Source organism: Heterodontus francisci, chromosome 6 (genome assembly GCF_036365525.1).
Source record: "Heterodontus francisci isolate sHetFra1 chromosome 6, sHetFra1.hap1, whole genome shotgun sequence".
Lineage (NCBI taxonomy): Eukaryota > Metazoa > Chordata > Chondrichthyes > Heterodontiformes > Heterodontidae > Heterodontus > Heterodontus francisci.
The window spans coordinates 39,503,377-39,525,869 of NC_090376.1; the positions used below are offsets into that span (position 1 = coordinate 39,503,377).

General features: G+C 42.1%; 1 protein-coding gene across 5 annotated transcripts in view; it reads right to left on the minus strand.

Annotated features, from left to right (window-relative positions):
* Window positions 1-300: 300 nt before the first annotated feature.
* The window catches only part of LOC137371258 (protein furry homolog), a 532,970-nt gene continuing 510,777 nt past the window's right edge, over window positions 301-22,493 (minus strand). For all 5 annotated transcript variants that reach the window (XM_068033517.1, XM_068033516.1, XM_068033514.1 and 2 more), the window contains 3 exons: window positions 18,409-18,519; window positions 16,053-16,255; window positions 301-2,024 (listed from right to left, as the gene is read on the minus strand). In XM_068033517.1, the coding sequence (XP_067889618.1) occupies window positions 1,766-2,024; window positions 16,053-16,255; window positions 18,409-18,519 (573 nt within the window). In that variant the 3' untranslated portion in view covers window positions 301-1,765. The remainder of the gene's footprint in view (window positions 2,025-16,052; window positions 16,256-18,408; window positions 18,520-22,493) is intronic.

Here is a 22,493-nt window from a genome sequence, read left to right on the forward strand (position 1 = left end):
CATGCCATTTTCCAGGAGATGGGATTGCAGTCAGTAGGGCTGCTTGCCTGCAAGTGGCAGGCCCCAATCCAAAGGGAAAACCCTGTCCCTGGTAACGGAGTGGACCAGGGGTCAAATGCAAGATCTGTGACTTTGCTACTTAACCAGCAGTCATTAATTAGCTTACTTGATAATTGCTGAAACTGCACAAGAGCTATCTTTCTCTTGTCTGGTACCTGTGCTTTATATAAACCATGGTTTTGGTGAATAATACACATTGAAATCAAACCACTTCACAAAAATAATTAATTATAATGCACAGAGTTTAATGGGATATAGGCCAGTTTGAGAGAATTACATCTTTTTTCCCCCAATTACAGTTCATAGACTCCTGTACCATTCAGATTTATACCCTACCAATCCGAATTAGGAAACTGAGTTTTAATAAAGGTATAATAGAAAAGCAGCCAAACTCATAACTTGCTACATTTTTATTGGTTTTGATAGACCAGTTGAAGTGCAAGGGAAAGCATTAAATAAAAGCTCACTTTTCCACAAGGAATAACATCACTGGACATAGTTATGATATATTATAGTTGTACACAGAGTCCATGAATTTACAGAACAAAACACAGATCTAAAATACTTCACAGTAGCTCTAAAATTATATAAGGTATATAAGTTATATGGATAATCCTAGAGATGTCATTAAATGTTACATGCAAAAAAAATAGCTTTGAACAAGCGTTTCAGAAATGAGGAAGAATCTCAGCATGAGAAGACCCCCCCTCCCCAAACACATTACAAATTCACAGCTATGTGGCTTAATTTAGAAAGTTAAAGTGTAGCCTGTTGATTTTCAAAACATTTCAATACAATTTATATTTTACATATAAATGTGCATGCTTGGCAGTGCAGCAGGCATTGACTAATAGAATGTGAAAATCTTAGCCTCATCTACAAAACTATTTAAAGCAGCATTTTCCTATTTATAAATAAATCCATAAAAGCTTCCATATAGTAGAAAAAGCAGCCAATACCCAAATATTTCTCATCTGAACTGATCATGGTATTTCAAATACAGTACAAATCCCATTGTATGGCCCAGTAAAACACCTTCTTAGACAGCAACTAAGTGCCATTTTATTCTAACAAAAATGTGCTTTATAGCAGCTCAGTGTGAACAAGTTGTGACAGACTAACTATGCTCCTGTTCTAGACATACAATAAAGTTTTTAGCAATTAAAAAAAAGGGTTGAAACACAGGCTTTCAGCTCAACAAAACTGCTTCCTAGTGCATTGCCTATAGCTTCATGTTGCCTGCTGTCAAGTCATTTATTAAGCTAATAGTCACAAACCACACACTTATTTTACCTATAATCCTAGAATTTGCAACCATTCTGCGTAAATAGCATCAGTTGTTGACACCTTAAAGTAAAATTACATCTTTGTCAAAATAATTTTTCAGGAAGAATAACTTTAGTGGCCTTTGGTATCCTCAGTTAATATGTGAACTTGTATCTTGTCAGCTTAACATAACTACCCAAAGTAGGAATAAGTGTGCTTTGAAAATAAGTTATTTTTATATCCAACTGGATGTTTTACTTTACTTTTGATCTTTTGATATTGCTACATATTTTTAGATCTTCCCACTTAAGTTTAGTGAAACTGTGAAGTGTCACAAATGTGAGAACAGCCTGGCCAAGTTTTTCTAAGATACCGAAGGACTTCAGACCAGCATTGCAGCATTTCCAGTCGTAAACAAAAGGGAGACAGAATACTCCTGTCAGAGACTAGTGCTGGCAGTGCTGGAGTCTGGAAGATAAGTACTGATGACACGATAACTCTGAGCCTTCCGAATCATATCCTGAATTTCTCCATTCAGCTCCATCAGCTTGGAACTGATTTCCGATAGATCATGATTGGAGCCAAGCAGTGCAAATGTGCCGGTTTGTCCCAAAGTTTGGTGCCTGAAGTAGATGTTAAGAAGGGTCTGGACCTCATCCTCCACATTACTGCCAAATATATCATTGGGCCATATGGTCCTGTAACAAAATATTAAAGCAAGGCAGTTAGTGTATCAAATAATAAATAAGACATTTTTCAGAGATATTCTGATTAATTACAAAAAATTAATAGGTATGAAGTAGGCATAACCAGTTAGGAAGAACAACAGAGATCGATTCCACCCATTTGACATCCCATCCAATTTTCCAGTCGGGTTATGTACTGGCACTAGAAGTGTCTGCCAATTTGTAGTTAACTGTAATAAAACTAGGTTCCACTCGGGTGTTATGTTTGCTTATCTACTCTACAGTATAAAATAGGTATCCATTATGCTTAGGTGTGTTGTTTATGGAAGTGCATTCTAGGAGTCCTATGACAAGATTTGTAGTAGCATTTTGAAACTATTTCTGAACCTTTTTTTCTTCCGTTTCTTTTCCATTTCCCTTTAGTCCACAAGGAAGCTTTGTGCCAAGTGTTCTGGAACTGCCACAGAGCTTCATGGTGTCTGCTATTAAGTCATTTTATTAAGTCAGTAGTCACAAACAGCAGTCTTGTTTTATTTAGTGTGCAATTTGCAACACAGGCTCTAAGTCAACATACAGCCAGATACAATTTTTTTTGAAAAAATTTACAAATTTTATGAAAAGTATAAGTACATTATATAACAAATTTGACATTACAAAACTGCAATACTTCTTTCAATACAATACACATTCTGGGGTGCCTCACTACACTTACAATTTACAGGTTATATTTACTATATACATTTCATGTCAAACATTCTCTGGTGCATAAAAACTGAGGGGTTTTAGATGGGTTACAGCCCCCTGGTGTACGATGGCAGGGGCCCGAGACTGTGAGCATTTCCCATTGAGCTTTTGTGGCAGCTACCCCAAGCTTTAGTGCGTCCCTCAGCATATAGTCCTGGACCTGCCTACGGTAGGGCTACCAGAGGTGGAGGGGGACAGTTTAGCTGCCTGGAGGTGGTGTCCCACTGGGAGACCGGTTTTGGGGGGTGGGGTGCAGGTGGAGGGCCAGTGCTCCAGGCAAGCTTAGAGGCCCTCCCTGTCTGTCTGGGTGCAGCAGCAGCCGCAGGCTGCACTGTGGAGGAGTTCTACTCCCCTCGCAGTGGTGGCCTAGCTACAAAGGCCATTTTTTATTTAAAGTTTGAATAAGCTTGGAGAAAGGGCACTCCATTTTGAAACGCCCTCTCACTTACCTGCCGTGGCGTCCTGCTGCTCCTTCAAACTGAAAGACCTCTGATTGACTCTCCAGCTTTGAAAGCCCATCCGGACAGCCAGTTCGCCCTCTAGCTATTAATTGACTGCTCCAAGAAAATCACACTGAGTGACTGTTTCCCACACAGTGCGGGCTTCTGTCCCCCATTTGACCCTGGCGGTGGGGTTCAGAAGCCCGCAGGCAGAATCTTGCCCTTGGTGTTTGCGTACCAAGGGTTTATGCACAACTTGATGCAGCCACACACAAAGGTGGCAATCAGGAGGAGGGCGAGATTGGAAATGTTTTTCGCCCACTTTATCTGGAGATGTATACATTGTGTCCTTGTGGACATGGTCTATTTTCGACCTCCAGATAAAGTGGAAGATGGCTCAGGTGACCACCACAGCACAGCAACACCAAGAGCATCTCGCACCTGATGACCAGGTTTTTACCTCTAATGGAGAGGGAGTGTCACTCCCACATGCCCAGTTTCTGTTTCACCTTGGCTATATGCTCACCCAAAGAACGTGGCCTCACTTTTGTCGCAATTTACTTGTACTCTCGAGGCCAGCTCAAACTGGTCACAGATAATAATCAGTCTGCGAACTGAGCAGAAGATGGCGACGTCATCCATGTACAGGGAGGCTCTGACCTGAGTGCCTCTGCTGCCTGAGACTGTCACTCCTCTTATGCCCACATCCTTCCTGATGGACTTGGCAAAAGTTCGATACAGCACACAAACGAGACAGGGGAGAGAGTACAGCCCTGCCTGACTCCAGATTTAATCGGAAAATTTTACAATTCCAACCCATTGAATGAAACTGCGCCACTGATGTTTGTGTACAGCACTTGGATCTAATTGTGGATTCCCTCCTCAAACTCCTTTGGAGAGCATATCTATCATGTGTGTGATATCCTGTCAAAGGCTTTCTCCTGGTTCAAGTTGATGAGGCAGATGTCCACCCCACTGACCCAAACATAGGCAATCATATCCCTGAGTAGCGTGAGGCTACCCTATATTATCTTCAACTACCAGGTATTTATCATCCATTAACATAACTTCAGAGCCTAACAGATTCTCCTGTTTGTCTTTAAATTAAATGTGTAATATATATATATATATATAATATATATTATAGAAATAATGACACATTTTTCTTTACATTATTTAACTTTTCAACAGCACCAGCCATTAACATGTATATTCCCCCCCCTCTAAAAAAAAACTTGTTTGAAGAAAAAGCGATCTTATCATAAAAAAGTTTTCCATGTTTTCCTAACTTATCATAACACAAGACAGTCCTCTTCGACGACATCAACAATTTTTTTGAACAAGCACCTCTCTTAGTAAAACTATCCAACAACTGATGATTTGCGTCAACCCATTTTATTTTTGGAAATTTCTTTTCTTTCCAACATTTCTTTTATACTCGCGAGATCAATCCTCAACCTCTTTTCTGCGACACTTTTTGTTGAATGGACATTGTCCCTGAGAGAATGGCTATCTATGTAGCATTCAACAGGAAAACTCTTCTCCGATTGCCCCTTATACAAGAGTTCCTTTCAAATACTTGATAAACACATACCCATATCTATCGCTTCTATCAATGCAAGTGTATCAACAGCTAAGGTGCTTTTAACTATCGTCTTTATTTTCTTCGATTCCCAGGCTAACGACCAACATTTATCATTTCTTCCCACCAACAATATAATGAACTCTGCTGCGCTCAAATAACCTTCCGGAAGATTAGCGTATGAGGCGTCAGTAAAAATGACCAATTTCATCTCTTCTGGGTCACCCAATGCCAGAAACCTGATTGTACATTTATCAAAACTCAATCTCTTCAATGTCTTATTTGCTTTCAGCACTGCCCCAACAGTAGCATGGTGCCCAATTCTAACACAACATAGCAAGCATCTGGCCTAGTTTGTGTGCACAACCAGTTCAACTGCCCGATTAAGCTCCTTAACTGGTCTACTTCTTCCTTGGAGGATCTGGCCCGATTTATTGGGATCCAATTAACATTCTCCAGGTAAGACTGTTGATTTAGCGTTATCTCCAACTTAGTCTGCCTAATATTTAACCCTATATATTTAAAAGCTCCAGAAGCCTGACTTCCAATTTTAAATTCCTGCTGAACTTTATCTACCACATATTTCTCAAATGCCTCAGATCCTCCCCACAGAAAATCATCCACATGCATCAAGATAACGCCTGCTAGTTTTTCTTCATAGTACCAATAAAACATTGCCGGGTCCACTTTTAGTTGAATACAACCAGCTTTTAGTAAAATGGACCTAACTGAAAAATACTACACCCTGGATGCATCACTTAGCCCATAAACACACTTGTTTAGCTTCCATAATTTCCCATCTATATCGCCAGCTTATTTTGGTGGCTTTAAAAATACTTCCCTTTGAAATTTCTCCCCTTGCAAAAATGCTGCTTTGATGTCAATGGACTTACATTCCCATGAGTGTGTTGCTAAAAGGTCTAAGAAAATCCTCAAACTTGCTTTTCCTGCTTTTGGGGAGTCCACTCTAACTTCCTGGTCGCCCAGTTGTTCCTCAAATCCCCGAGCTACAAGTTTGGCCTTTGCTTCATACGTACTATCGGGAAGTACTTTGTACAGATCCATCTATGGAACAATGCTGGTTGTCCTCTATCTGGCACCTCCGTGTATATGCCAAATTCTCTCCGACTGTCGAGCTCTTTTTGCTTGGCATCCTTTGTCAATTTACCATCTAACATGCTTGTAGCCACTAGAGCTTCTCTGTCGTAAGGGCTCCTACTTCTTGTGGCACCCCTCGCCTGCTCTCTGGTCTTTGCTCTAGTGAAACCACATCCCCTACTAGAGTTCCTATCCCTTTTTGGGCTACTACTACTACTCGACCTGTCCCTCCTACAACCAGACTTCCTTTCACAAGTTCATGACCTTTTCCTTGGACTATGATCATCTTCGGGTCCACTGTCTTAATTTGTACTACTTTTTCAGACCTTCCACATTTTCACTTTCTTCTGCCAATCTATAGGTCTGATATCCCATCCCTTGTCTTGCACATTCAGCCAATGTTTGTATTTCCTTGTGGCCTTTCTTGCCCTTCCTATAATGGTGGGTTCCCTCGATTCACTATCCCCTTCTGGCATATTTGTCACTCTAGTCCCAACTTACGGTCGTTGACCTTTGGGATAAATGACCTTATCTGGATCTTCACTATCACTGGGTCCATTCTCAGTCAGCCCGTTAGCTGTCACAATTTGTTGCTCGCAAAGGTCCAACATATGTGCATGTGAAGTACATGGTGCATCGTCAGTGTCCATCATTTGTTCAGATTCTGTCAATGTATAATCAGTGCCAATAAGCTGAGAGGAATGTACTGTAACAGTTTGGTTGCTATGTTGCAAAATCACCATTTTGCCATCAGTGCCTACAACTTTTCCTGGGCTTCTCCATTCTTTCTGCCCTTCTCTTTTGTAATACACCACATTCCCAGTATCAAAATTCTTTTCTGATGGCCTGATCCAATACCTCAAAGCTCTCCTGATTTTTTTCTGAAACCTCTGCCTTAATAAATGCTCTTCTCCCTACGTGCATGGCATTCAAATGTTCTGCAAAAATTGAACTAATCCCCCTCTAAAGCCAGGGGGTGATCCCACATTACCGAAGGTATTTTCGGATTCCTGCCATAAACTAATTGATATGGGCTGTAGCCCCTAAACATTTGAAGCGTGTTTTTCACATGTACTGCCCATGCCAGAGCAGTAGTCAATTTACAATTTGGCTGGTCGACTACAATTTTTCAGAGCATTTCATCAATTATGGCATGATTTCGCTCACAAATCCCATTTCTAAAAGGACTTTCTGCTGCCGTGTGCATTGCTACAATATTCATATTTTCACACATACTCCTGAACTCATTTGCAAATTCTCCTCCATTGTCAGTTAGAAACCTAGCAGGTGCTCCCAGTCCTGTTCCTATCCACCTTTCCATTATCTTGTCCACTATTACTTTTTTGTCTTTACTATAAACTACCATCGACAGACTGAATCCACATCTATAAAGTGTTGAATAAATTTCTTTTTTCTTTATCTCATACCTTCAAGTCCATTGCTACAGTTTCATTAAAGGCCCTTGCTAATGGGAGACTCACTATGGGTCGCGAAGGCGTCCTCCTGTATTTTTTTTTTTTAACAGATATCACTTTTCCACTGATATCTTCAATAAGTTTAGTGTAGTCATCAGTCATTACCCCTGCATCTTTTAGCAGAATCTTTAACCTATGACAAGATGGATGCACAAACTATTGATGTAGTTTTGAAATAATTCGCCCTTTCTCCTTTAACTCCCTACCCCCGGATGCCATTAATACTACTTTAACATCCTGCTTGGAGATGTTAGGTCTCGCTAAAGGAATACAACAATGTTCCCACTGTGTAAACCGCAAAGCTACTGATTTCCCAAAGACAATCGCCTTATCATGTTCCATATACAATTTCATCCAAGCCTTTTTCATAGACGGTTTATTTAACAACAAAGGTACATCACTGATTATTACATCCGTACTAATAAAATGGTTTACCCCTGCTATTTTACACAGAATTACCACTCCGTTTAGTGATTTCAAAGTGTTGTCATCCCCAAACCTGAAACAGGTAGAACTGTCATATTATTTCGGTCTTCCTTAAAAAGAATCCATGTAACACCTTAACCAGTCCACTCCACATACTGTAGACGTACACCCACTGTGCAATTGAACGAATCTGTGACACGGACACTCATTACCGGACTGAAGCTTCTCACGACCAGTACAATTCCTTCTGATTGATCGGTCGCGTCATCCTCGCCTTCCCAACCTTCCACGTCATGTGTCATCTCAAAAACCCTGTTATACCTTTTTGGACAATGCAACGCATAGTGAGTCACATTGGAAATACCTGTTGACCACCCCTTGGTTATTCCTGGGGTTCATCCTTCTGCCATAATTACCCAATTCCTACCGTCTGTTATAGCTGCCAAAACGGTCTCTATTCCCATTCGTTTTGTGTGTTTCTCCTTTCATACTGACCCTTGGCTCCCACACTCGAACAGCCTCAAAATGCTGCTAGCATTGTATCCTCCACCTTCGGTGTCACCGCTAAAGAGCCCATCCGCGCCACGAAAGCGGCCGGAAAGGAATGTTTTCCCAAAAATCTTTTCAGGACTCAGACATCTGATCAAACAGCATGTCGTCAATTGAATGTAACTCTGGTAAATACCAAGAGTCTATCCATGTTCGATATTCTAGCACAATCCAACAATTTGAAGGCAAGTACTGATCTAGGAATTTCCAAGCAGAATCACTGCAATCTTGCATATAGTCCGTTAAACTCCATAATATATTCTCTATGGAAGAACCACCCATTTTTCTAAATTTATCAAAGTCCGACCATGCCTCATGGGCACTCAATAAGTCATCTTTCATATAAATTTTATCCATATATTTCAAGAGTTTGTTCAAACCTTCCTCATCATCCAAATGATGAGCCTCTAGCTCTGAGAACACTTTGCCCCTGATCTTGCTTCTGGTGGGAAGTGAAAGTGCAAGGACCATTCCTTGCTTCCTTTTAGGTAAAGACGCAACCCGTGTCCATATATCAACTTCATTCTTCAATTGATCCTAAGGTTCGGCTTCACAAAACAGCAGTGGAAATCATATCCCAACACCTAATACTTGGTTTGTCTTCTTTCTTCTTCAAAAAAAACCCTCTAAATACAGCTTTCTCAAAAAAACCTCCAATTCTAATCCCCTGTCTGAAAATAAATCTTAGTCCCCAATCTTCACTTTCAGGCAACTGTCCTCTGCTACCAATGATAGAGAAATCTCCAAGCCTGTTTGTGAAGAAGACACTGAGACTAGGATGCTTTGGTAGAGATTGTTTCTTGCTTGTCACAGAGCTTACTTCTGCTCTCCAAACTGGCTGGCTCTTCTTTATATATACACACTTGAATGCAATTAACTAATTAACACCCAACACCTGTTCACCCTATTATCTTGAACTGTCAGGTATTTATCATCCATTAACAAAACTTCAGCCCGTAACATCAGAGAACTTTCTGCTGGGTACAGTGTAGGTCTGATCTCCTTGTAATATTTTTTTTCCCTGAAAATATACTTTATTCATAAAATTTGTAAAACTACACTCCATAACATTTCAAATTGGTCATTAGAGAAAGTACAATATGGTTCAAGTTCTTTCATACAGCATGTGGGACTCTGAGGTGCCGCAATACAATTGCAATTACCCATGATATTTACAGCATACATTTCATGTGAAACATACAGCCTGAGGGATTTTACAGCTTCCAGCCCCTTGGTATACTATGGCAGGCAGTCCTTAGACTATGGCCTTTCCTCACTGAGCCTTTGCAGTGCCTACCCCAAGCTTTAGTGCATTCTTCAGCATGTAGTCCTGGACCTTGGAATATGCCAGTCTGTAAAACTTCGTCATGGACAACTCTTTGCACTGGAAGACCAACAGGTTTCTGGCAGACCAAAGAGTATCTTTCACCGAGTCGATAGTCCTCCAGTAGCAGCTGATGTTTACCTCAGTGTGTGTCCCTAGGAACAGCCCATAGAGTACAGAGTCCTGCATCAAGGAGTTGTTCGGGATGAACCTCGAACAAAAACCACCACATCTCTTTTCAGACCTTCTTTGCAAAGGCAAATTCCAGAAGGAGGTGGGCGATGGTCTCTTCCCTGCCCAACGTGCAGAGTGCGCGAAACTCCAAATGTGCATGAAGGATCTGACTGGAAGGGGCATTCTCGCCACCAGCCAAGCTACATCTTAGTGCTTGTTTGAAAGTTCTGGCGATGAGGTGCTCTACCAGATGGCTTTGACAGTCTGCTCAGGGAACCATCCGACAGGATCCACTATTTCCTTTTCCCGCAAGGCCTCGAGGACGTTGAGTGTGGACCACTGCCTGATGAACTTGTGGTCAAAGATGTTTTTTGGTACAAAGTTTTCCGCCAGGGACAGGTGGTACGGTATGGTCCAACTGAATGGAGCATTCCATGGCAACGTGGCCAGATCCATCCTTCACAACATGGTGGACAGATAGAACCTCAGCACATAGTGACATTTGGTATTTGCATATCGAGAGTCTACGCACAGCTTGATGCAGCCACACACAAAGGTGGCCATCAGGATGAGGGCGACAATGGGTATGTTTTTTCCCCCTCTAGATAGCGACTTGTCCCCTGTAACACATACCATAGGGTTGGTACTGCCAGTGGGATTAATGGTCATTTGCCCTCATTTTCTGCTATCTTCCAGGCGTGCAGAAATGCTCTCCTACATATGGTGCCCTGGAGTGGAAAAATGGGCTGACCTCCTTACTATTAGAATTAGAACATTACAGCGCAGTACAGGCCCTTCGGCCCTCGATGTTGCGCCGACCTGTGAAACCATCTGACCTACACTATTCCATTTTCATCCATATGTCTATCCAATGACCACTTAAATGCCCTTAAAGTTGGCGAGTCTACTACTGTTGCAGGCAGGGCGTTCCACGCCCCTACTACTCTCTGCGTAAAGAAACTACCTCTGACATCTGTCCTATATCTTTCACCCCTCAACTTAAAGCTATGTCCCCTCGTGTTTGCCATCATCATCCGAGGAAAAAGACTCTCACTATCCACCCTATCTAACCCTCTGATTATCTTGTATGTCTCTATTAAGTCACCTCTCCTCCTCCTTCTCTCTAACGAAAACAACCCCAAGTCCCTCAGCCTTTCCTCGTAAGACCTTCCCTCCATACCAGGCAACATCCTAGTAAATCTCCTCTGCACCCTATCCAAAGCTTCCACATCCTTCCTGTAATGCGGTGACCAGAACTGCACGCAATACTCAAGGTGCGGCCTCACCAGAGTTTTGTACAGCTGCATCATGACCTCGTGGCTCCGAAACTCGATCCCCCTACTAATAAAAGCTAACACACCATATGCCTTCTTAACAGCCCTATTAACCTGGGTAGCAACTTTCAGGGATTTATGTACCTGGACACCAAGATCTCTCTGTTCATCTACACTACCAAGAATCTTCCCATTAGCCCAGTACTCTGCATTGCTGTTACTCCTTCCAAAAGTGAATCACCTCACACTTCTCCGCATTAAACTCCACTTGCCATCTCTCAGCCCAGCTCTGCAGCCTATCTATGTCCCTCTGTACCCGACAACACCCTTCGACACTATCCACAACTCCACCGACCTTCGTGTCATCCGCAAATTTACTAACCCACCCTTCTACACCCTCATCCAGGTCATTTATAAAAATGACAAACAGCAGTGGCCCCAAAACAGATCCTTGCGGTACACCACTAGTAACTAAACTCCAGGATGAACATTTGCCATCAACCACCACCCTCTGTCTTCTTTCAGCTAGCCAATTTCTGATCCAAAGCTCTAAATCACCTTCAACCCCATACTTCCGTATTTTCTGCAATAGCCTACCGTGGGGAACCTTATCAAATGCCTTACTGAAATCCATATACACCACATCCACGGCTTTACCCTCATCCACCTGTTTGGTCACCTTCTCGAAAAACTCAATAAGGTTTGTGAGGCACGACCTACCTTTCACAAAACCGTGCTGACTATCGCAAATGAACTTATTCTTTTCAAGATGATTATAAATCCTATCTCTTATAACCTTTTCCAACATTTTACCCACAACCGAAGTAAGGCTCACAGGTCTATAATTACCAGGGCTGTCTCTACTCCCCTTCTTGAACAAGGGGACAACATTTGCTATCCTCCAGTCTTCCGGCACTACTCCTGTCGACAATGACGACATAAAGATCAACAACAACGGCTCTGCAATCTCCTCCCTGGCTTCCCAGAGAATCCTAGGATAAATCCCATCTGGCCCAGGGGACTTATCTATTTTCACACTTTCCAAAATTGCCAACACCTCCTCCTTGTGAATCTCAATCCCATCTAGCCTAGTAGGCTGTATCTCAGTAATCTCCTCGACAACATTTTCTTTCTCCACTGTAAATACTGACGAAAAATATTCATTTAATGCTTCCCCTATCTCCTCTGATTCCACACACAACTTCCTACTACTATCCTTGATTGGCCCTATTCTAACTCTAGTCATTCTTTTATTCCTGATATACCTATAGAAAGCCTTAGGGTTTTCTTTGATCCTATCCGCCAATGACTTCTCGTGTCCTCTCCTTGCTCTTCTTAGCCCTCCCTTTAGATCCTTCCTGGCTAGCTTGTAACTCTCAAGCGCCCGAACTGAGCCTTCACGTCTCATCCTAACATAAGCCGCCTTCTTCCTCTTGACAAGCGCTTCAACTTCTTTAGTAAACCACAGCTCCCTCGCTCGACAACTTCCTCCCTGCCTCACAGGTACATACTTATCAAGGACACGCATTAGCTGCTCCTTGAATAAGCTCCACATTTCGTTTGTGCCCATCCCCTGCAGTTTCCTTCCCCATCCTACACATCCTAAATCTTGCCAAATCGCGTCATAATTTCCTTTCCCCCAGCTATAATTCTTGCCCTGCGGTATATACCTGTCCCTGCCCATCGCTAACCGAATTGTGATCACTATCACCAAAGTGCTCACCTACATCTAAATCGAACACCTGGCCGGGTTCATTACCCAGTACCAAATCCAATGTGGCATCGCCCCTGGTTGGCCTGTCAACATACTGTGTCAGAAAACCCTCCTGCACACACTGGACAAAAACAGACCCCATCTAAAGTACTCGAACTATAGTATTTCCAGTCAATATTTGGAAAGTTAAAGTCCCCCATAACCACTAACCTGTTACTCTCGCTCCTGTCGAGAATCATCTTCGCTATCCTTTCCTCTACATCTCGAACTATTCGGAGGTCTATAGAAAACTCCCAACAGGGTGACCTCTCCTCTCCTGTTTCTAACCTCGGCCCATACTACCTCAGTAGACGAGTCCTCAAACGTCCTTTCTGCCGCTGTAATACTTTCCTTGATTAACAATGCCACACCCCCCCCCTCTTTTACCCTCTTCTCTGTTCTTACTGAAACATCTAAATCCCGGAACCTGCAACATCCATTCCTACCCCTGCTCTACCCATGTCTCCGAAATGGCCACAACATCAGGATCCCAGGTACCAACCCATGCTGCAAGCTCACCCACCTTATTCCGGATGCTCCTGGCGTTGAAGTAGACACACTTTAAACCAAGTTCTTGCTTGCCAGTGCCCTCTTGTGTCCCTGTAACCTTATCCCCTACCTCACTACTCTCAACAGCCTGTACACTGGAACTACAATTTAGGTTCCCATTCCCCTGCTGATTTAGTTTAAACCCCCCCGAAGAGCACTAACAAATCTCCCCCCCCAGGATATTGGTACCCCTCTGGTTCAGGTGAAGACCATCCTGTTTGTAGAGGTCCCACCTACCCCAGAAAGAGCCCCAATTATCCAAGAAACCAAAACCTTCCCTCCTACACCATCCCTGCAGCCACGTGTTCAACTCCTCTCTCTCCCTATTCCTCTCTTCGCTAGCACGTGGCACGGGCAACAACCCAGAGATAACAACTCTGGTTGTTCTCGCTCTAAGCTTCCACCCTAGCTCTCTGAATTTCTGCCTTAAATCCCCATCTCTCTTCCTACCTATGTCGTTGGTGCCTATATGGACCACGACTTGGGGCTGCTCCCCCTCCCCCTTAAGGATCCCAAAAACACGATCCGAGACATCGCGTACCCTGGCACCTGGGAGGCAACACACCAACCGTGAGTCTCTCTCGTTCCCACAGAACCTCCTATCTGTTCCCCTAACTATGGAGTCCCCAATGACTAATGCTCTGCTCCTCTTCCCCTTTCCCTTCTGAGCAACAGGGACAGACTCTGTGCCAGAGACCTGCACCCCATTGCTTACCCCTGGTAAGTCGTCCCCCGCAACAGTATCCAAAACAGTATACCTGTTGTTGAGGGAAACGGCCACAGGGGATCCCTGCACTGCCTGCTGGTTCCCTCTCCTTCCCCTGACGGTAACCCATCTACCTACTTCTTTTACCTGAGGTGTGACTGCCTCCCTATAACTCCTGTCAATAATCCCCTCCGCCTCCCGAATGATCCGAAGTTCATCCAGCTCCAGCTCCCTAACGCGGTCTGCGAGCAGCTGGAGTTGGGTGCACTTCCCGCAGATGCAGTCAGCAGGGACACTCTTGGCGACCCTTACCTCCCACATTCTGCAGGAGGAACTCTACTATGATAGAGAGCTACCCTCTAAACTAGCACCTCATTTGGTACCAGCTCACCACCAGCTTTCAAGTCATCTTTTCCTGTCACATAATACTGTATCAGAGTAATTTAATACTAATTTAAATAAATATCAACTGGGTTTGACAGACTTGTGACTGTTTTATTTTTTGCCGCCCTAACCCTAATTTAATCATCAGTTCTATCTTTTCCAAAATTTTCAACCGAGTTGAGTGTTTATACTTAAGTTTGTACTGGCAGGAGTTATAGGCCTAAAAATTAGATTTCACACATCTGGTGCAGCACACGCTACATGACAAATTGATCTAGTCCTTGTCTGTTTACCACCGGTGAGGTCACTAGTCACGGCCTAGGGGCAGCTTGCTGGTCACGAAAAAAGAACATATTGAGCCAGCTTGGATACTTGCTGAGGACCTCAGCAGAATCTGGGATGCCGAGGAAGTGGTGAGCCATGGCTGGCTCTACAATAAGGTAATTTTTAGAAGGTTTAAAAAAAAAATCTTACCTTTTGGGTGTCAACCACCAGCATTCCCTGTAAGGGCCGCTTGTTTGGCTGCCTTGCATTCACAGTCCAATTTTGCAAACAGGTCTGAAACAGGCATTAGGCCCCCTATTTGCATGCAGGCATGCATCTTGGAAACTTACAGAGGAGTCCTGACCAATATGGCGGATGGCATCTGATGCAGAATGAGCGCTGCATGCTGCCCACCATACTGTGCTGTTAGGTGCCCATTTTACTCCTGTAAAAGGGGTGTAGTACATTCCAATTTCTAGGCCATAGTTTCTAGCTTAAAATTTTACATTCGTATTAAAAGTAAATGCGGTATTAGCACATAGTGCCTGTCATCTGAGGCCTCTACATTAACGGCAGTGCCCACTGCTGCCTGTGGCATTGCTGATACTGTTGAGCTGCCCACCCTCTGACCGGCGGGCAGCTCATGGAGGTTGGATCTCCATCTTTCAAGAGATGGGGATCCCGGCTCGTGAAACTTTGATAGAAGAAGACATAAGAGTTGCATGGGGGGGGGGGGGGGGAGGGTCGCAGGAAAAGGCCAAGGCGGGGCTCCCCCCACCTTTTTGGCCCGCGCCAAGAGCCCCACCTCCTACACAAAATCCAGCCTATACTTCCAGAAGTGATTTCTGGATACTGATCAGGAATGGGGAAATTTAGTCTAACCCAGGGATGCTGAAGATTGAAGCTGGGATCTTCATGTCTTGTATGGCCCATATGTGTTTTGTTAAAGCTTTTCATTTCCACTTGTTAGGCTGTATCTTACTTGCACTTTTGTTGCTCATGAGTTATGCTATTGACTCATTAATGGAAATAATGGGCCTAAATTTATTATAGCTTGTTAATCGTAAGTTAAAAATTGCAGAGTATTATTGATATCATAGCCTATCAATTTTAAAACTTAAAACAATGCATTTGCTGGAAAAACAAAGTAATTTTAACAAAAGAATTAAATATTTTTTCATTTAAAATGTCCTTGTACCTGATTAAGCAAAGCAATCAAAAGAACTAGGGCTATTATACAACATACAATATAAAAAGAAAGTATTTATAAAATGCAAACAGTACACCCAAAGACTAACCTGCAATCCCTGATTTGCCGCAGGGCAGTTATAAGATCCCTGTTCTTCAGACACTCCAGCATGGTCTGAACAGCAGTTTCAGAGGAGGTTATTGTGAGGCCATGTAAACTGAATTCATCCTTGAGGGGTTCAACCGCTATTAGAGCTGAAGCTTCCTTCAGGTTATCCCTCAAATCATTCAGTTCTTTTGACATATTCAGTAGCTAGTAAACAAACATTAATAACAAAATACAAATCAGAACAGTTTTTCATTTTAGCCATTCCCTTACCAACAAACTGGTAATATTTCTGCATCACTGAAAAAGACATTATCGTAAATTTATTTACAACAAAGTTTCATGGCAGCATAGCAACTTAATGCTCAAATGTGATAACCTATGGAGAAGTAGTAGATTTTAAGTATGTGTTTTGGGGAATGCAGTGAATAGAAACTAGTAGCTTCTTAAAGAAGGTAAGCTGTCCCCAGACCACTTGATTATCTGCTCCTGGCAAGTTCCAAACTAAATTGCTAAAGGACTAGGGTCATGCACTCAATTTCTTGATGTAGTCACAGCATGGCCTAGCAAAACCATGTGCAGAAAATATAGGCCTAAATAATGAGTATTCTATTCTCCTGAATTTACCTTTCATAGGTTTTTCAACTTTTAATCACTAATACTTTGCAGCCCTGGAATTCTAAATCACATATTCCTTACTGTTTCTGGGAATTTTTAAATAATAAATCTCAGGATGAGTTCACTACCTCAATAGGGTTCAACTTTTCAATTTAGCAGCATTGGGTAGGTTGTTGAGCTTGTCTGATTTTGTTGTAAATTAGACTGAGTTGTAAAACTATACTAAACAAAGACCAGGTGCAGTTGTTGATGATTTGTAGTTGGTATGGAAAGAATGATTAACTGTACAAACTGGTGCAGTACTACAATTGGCCGTCAGGTTTGTGCAAACCTCTGTGTGAACTGTTCCTTTATTTATAACTTCAGCTTCCAATGAAAATAGTTACTGAAAGAGAAGAGAACAGTTATGTTGTCCTTAGAGCCATCATATTTTGCTTAGTACAAATAGATGGAGGTGGGGTGAATTTTTATCTCCACTTTACTCTTCAAGTCTTCCCTTTCTCTCTACAATATCTATTCTACAGAATATAACTATGTCTATAAAATACTGTAATAGTCTGGTCTCTCTCTCTCTTGCCTGATATTTTTTTGCTGCTCTTCCTCTGACATTTCTTCTCCTGAAGTATGAGTCTGACTATGACTGTGTCTTTTAGTCTTTCTTCTGGACTTCCCATTGATAGCAGCAGCAGCTTGAAATAGTGACTGTCTTGAAGTGTAAGGAAAGGGTTAATCAGTCCTGAAGTCTATTAATCTTATACTGTTATTGATTTCTCTTCGTATTATAGTAATAGTAACCTTTAGCTTTTGCCTATTAAGTCAGAAAGTATAAGTCAATCTACAATGCAATGATCATGAACTGTTGAATTAGGACTGTCCTTGGAGCAATGGTCAGCTTAGTCACTTCAGTAGATATAATTAAAAGACATTGAGTACAGACTTCTGCATATATTTCAGAGAACTTTTAAACAATTAATAACATCTTCTGCAGAAGGAAACATCCAAAAATAGATCATCCTTTTTAAAAGCAGGAGATTGGTATGGAATGGTACAGACTTAAAATTAGTAGGTATGCTTGGTAGAATGGCAATTATACGTAACAAGAATGAAACTGATGATATAAGTTGTACCTGTCCATAGAAAAATAACACTAAAACTAAAGCTATCGATAATGTACAGGCTCATTAAAATTCTCCAATAATGAAGCTGTATTATGCAAAGCAGCAATGTATGGATGGTCACATAGAGTGGGTAAGACAAAAGGTATAAAAAATGGTTGTTGGAACCGATACATAGGATTCGATAAGGTCTGATCAACCTGTAGACCAAGCTCACAATTATGATGGGTTTGAGTACCAATTAAACCTGCAAAGTTTTGTTTTAAATGCTGCTTTTAAGTGTATGTTTAAGTATTGTATACTTAGTTGCAGGGAGGGAGTTAAAACAGGTATCATCACATGCCTTTCTCGTGGATAATTCAAGAGTAGCACTAGCATTGACTTAGGAGCAAGTCATTTGCCCACCCTCTGGGACAGAGAGCTGATCCAAAGAGAAAAGAAAAACAATAAAATAAAAAAAGGAAAAATGTGATTTAGTAGTTTTGAATCACAAACTAATCATGATCAACTACTACAGTCAAAATAATAAACTATTATAAAAGGCCATTACCTGTTAAATATTACACTATTACATGTATCTTACTCTAATATTTAGCCTAATGCCAATCTCAAAGGAGCATATTTTACCTCTGGCATTGAACTGACGACATGGATCTGTCCAATTAGTTTATAGTAGGACTGAAAGAGCAGCAGCAGCTGAAAGTGGAGTTTGTAGAGTCTTTGACACAACTCAAGTTGCTGCGCAGGGTAAAGAAATCAGACAAATAGTTTAAAACAAGCATCAATAATATTGGGAAAAATATTTATTTTCAGTTATATAAATCGTTAGCCACTAAACAAAGTAGAGCAAAAATTATGAATAGAGATTATGCACATCCTAAAATGATTAATGTTGCTAGATGCAATTGCACATCTATGCAAAAGTTGTTCATTACTGCAGTGTCATGCTTACCCATCACTTAATTTAATTCCTGTTTTTCGGAAGAAAGTACTAAGTAAAATATTAAAAATGCACTGTATTTAAGAACTGTATTCAATTCTTCACTAGGAAGAGATTTTTCCAGAGTATATTGTTATTACCTAGACTGAAAGAAGTGTCATTTGATATCTCTAATTTGGGGAATAAATACCAGGAACAATACTCTTTTAAATTAAATTACTGCTTTTATAAGTGATCTTTCAGTCATTATAAATCCTTTCACTCCCTAATTTATTTCATTTAAATAACTTAGTTCCCCTGATACAGAATAAACCTTATTACTCTGTTTTCCACTTGTAGGTGAAGTTAGGAATTTTGAAGCTTCTGGTTCTGAGGAACATTACCTTTGTACAATTCTGAGAAATAATCACTATCTGTTCTGATCAATCATTGCTTGTAATTATTTGTTTCTCAGTGTTTTATAATAATGATTCATACATGTGGGGCTGAATTTCATCAGCGGCTGTGCTCTGCGGCGGCAGCCTTCCGACACTGAAGTGCCGGCACAGCCCTCGCGATACTAAGCGCGGGGGTTCATTTAAATGGAGGGGGCAGAGCGGCCACCCCCGATGACGTGCAGAGGGTGGCCACTGTGTCCCCAGCAACGGCGTCCGGTGCCAGCGCGCAGGCCCTGGCGCCATTTTTAAAGGGCTTCAAGCCCTTAGAAGTGATTTTAATTTTTAAAGTGACATTTTGTTGCATTGAATGTAGAAAGTGAAATTAATGCTGGAGGCCCTTTCCCACCTAGCACCCAGTGGTTGTTTTTGGGGCAATATGAACAACATGAACATTATTCCAAACCCCAACATCCCCCCCTCAACCTCTTCACTTTGCTCTTCAACCCCTTTCCACCATCCCCACAACCAATAGGTATGGTTTTCCCTGCTCCCTCCTGATAATTTTATTCCCACCCCCTCCCCACCAGTGACTCGCCTCGGAACTCCAACAGAGTTCCGAAGGCGCACGAGTTACGGCTGGTTGGTCGTAAGATCAGTGTGGGATGGCCAGCCGCAGCAGGTTGGTTAATTTGCATTTCAATTTCTCGAATTTCAATATTGTAATGAAGGCCCCACCGCCAAGCGGCAGGGAGGCCGCAATGAGGCCTCGCCGCTGGCGCTAATATCTGGCGGGGCCTTCTCGCATCGTGGGTCAAGGCGGGCCGCTCCCACTAGCATTTTACAGGCCTCCCTGCCACAACCCACGGCGTCAAGGGGCTGGTAAAATTCAGCCCGTGCCTTTTGCCATCAACATTAAATTCTAAAAGCTTTGGCTAAAACAAATACACAAAAGTCATTGTGCTTTAAAGTCATTCACTGTGCAAAAACCTTCAATTTCAATGTGATAAGGCATTGTATAAATATAAATTTCACCAAGTTAAATTCTATTTAGAAATATTTGAAATATTAACATTTTAAAGCAGTTTTTGATGAATATATATTCAAAGCATCTCTGCAGAAATTAAGGATTGATGGTAATCTGTTAGTGGCATTCTGTGTAGGACTCAGTCCTTTTAAAGATAATGCAGTGCGTTTACTTTATTAAAATTGTACAACAAAAAAAGTGCATTGCAAATGAAGAAAATTGTTTGAAGCATTGTTTTATCTTCTGGCAAAATTCGTAACTTTTCCTGACATTACATTTTCTTCAATTTTATTTCAAACTAACAGAGACCCGCAAAACATTTGTGGTGAAATTAGTATCTTTATTGCAACAGTACTTCTTTAAATCTCCATTCCATCCTTTCCATGCCGTCCCCATCCCATTCCTTTCTTCCCTCCCCTCTTCCTATACCATCTTCATCTCCATTCCATCCTTCCCATCCCCATCCCCTATTTCTATTTCATACCGCCCAAGCATTCCCCCCCAGCAATCTCCCATGCTGCCCCGCCGTCACACTGCTTCCCACTCCCCCTCCCCCCCCACCCACCACTCCCAGTGCCATCCCCTGGTCCCCAATCCCTCCAGCCGGGGGTAGTCCCCCCCCCCATCCTGCCGTCACCACCAACCATTCCTCCCATGCCATTCACCTCCCCGCCCCCCCCCCCCTCCACAATACCTCCAGCCAGGGTAACTTTGTTGTTGGGCTCCCCTTACCTTCCGCTGTTCTTTTTCTCCACCAAACTCCCCCAACCCCGCCGCTGACAGAAACTGTTGGCAGCAGCACGTGCTCCAATTGACATCAGAGCAGCTACACCTCAAAGCAGCAACCATTAACTAAGCTCAGAGAAAAGTAAGGCTCTTTTTTGGGGAGTAGGGTGTCTAAGAGCATGTGGACAGACACAGCTTCGAGCCCTGCTCCTCACACTTTCGGATCTCTTGGCCTACATTCATTGGGAGATGTTGAAATGCCTCCCATCTGTGGAGGGGGAAAGGGTTGGAGGAAGAAGGAAAGGGGCAGTGAGAGGAGAAAATCAGTTGGGAGAGTTTGTTACGCTCAGTAAACACGCTACCCTAGTGTTGCAGTAAAATGTTACAATATCTGCTTTGCTAGTTGTCATTCCATAGGAGTAAAATTTCACTGGATTAACATCGGACCAATCAAAACAGTCTGGACAGACAAAAACTGCATATTAAAGATGCTAAAGTTTTATGTATTTATGTTTTGTTCTTTATTTCTTTAATTTTAGACATAGCAGGATTTTATCATTTATAGCTACCATAAAACTTTGTGCATATGTTCCATTATCAGCCTGCAGCCTGTAAGGTCATTTTTAATGCTTGCCCAATCTGTACATTGGGCTCCAAAGCAAACATATTGAGTGATCTGGGACGATCTGGCAGCAAAATGTCAGACCCCAGGCTACAGAATCCATGTTTTAATGTTTGGTAGACAGCAGGTCTATCAAAATGAATGACTCATATTGGTGACTTTTGCAACTTTACCTGAATTCCTTCCCCTCAAATCAAAAATCATAATTCACAAACGTTTAACAAGATCTATGGAAAAATCTTACCCTAGTGAATGCAGAAGCTGAAAAAAAATTAATTTAGTGACATTATTTTTGTTAATATTTTAAATAGGCATCATTATACTTTTGGGAAGTTTTCAAGGTGCTGAATTCTATCAGCATCATATTGGTATACCAAGAACGTTTACACGGGTATTTGCTGAATTACAGTGGAAGTTTTACAAGGATTAGTTAAAAACAATTTCAATAAATTTTTCTAGCAGTTGTACCTTTGCATCACGAATCATATCACTATACATAGCAATTTGTTAGGTTTGTAAATCTATCCTGTAATAGGAGTCACAGAGATACAGCACTGAAACAGGCCCTTCGGCCCACCGAGTCTGTGCCAACCATCAAGCTGCCATTTATACTAATCCTACATTAATCCCATATTCCCTACCACATCCCCACCTTCCCTCAATTCTCCTACCACCTACCTACACTAGGGGCAATTTACAATGGCCAATTTACTTTACAACCTGCAAGTCTTTGACTGTGGGAGGAAACCGGAGCACCTGGCGGAAACCCACGCAGTCACAGGGAGAACTTGCAAACTCCGCACAGGCAGAACCCAGAACCGAACGCGGGTCACTGGAGCTGTGAGGCTGCAGTGCTAACCACCGCGCCACTGTGCCGCCCTAATAATGATGATCTTTTCAAAATCTCCACCAATAATTTCCACAGGGTTCTCCTGATCAGCCACTGCAACTTTGGCAGAAGATCTGCAGAATTACTGGACAAAATGCATAAATGGCATTTCTCTGTGGGCTCTAAAGATCTTT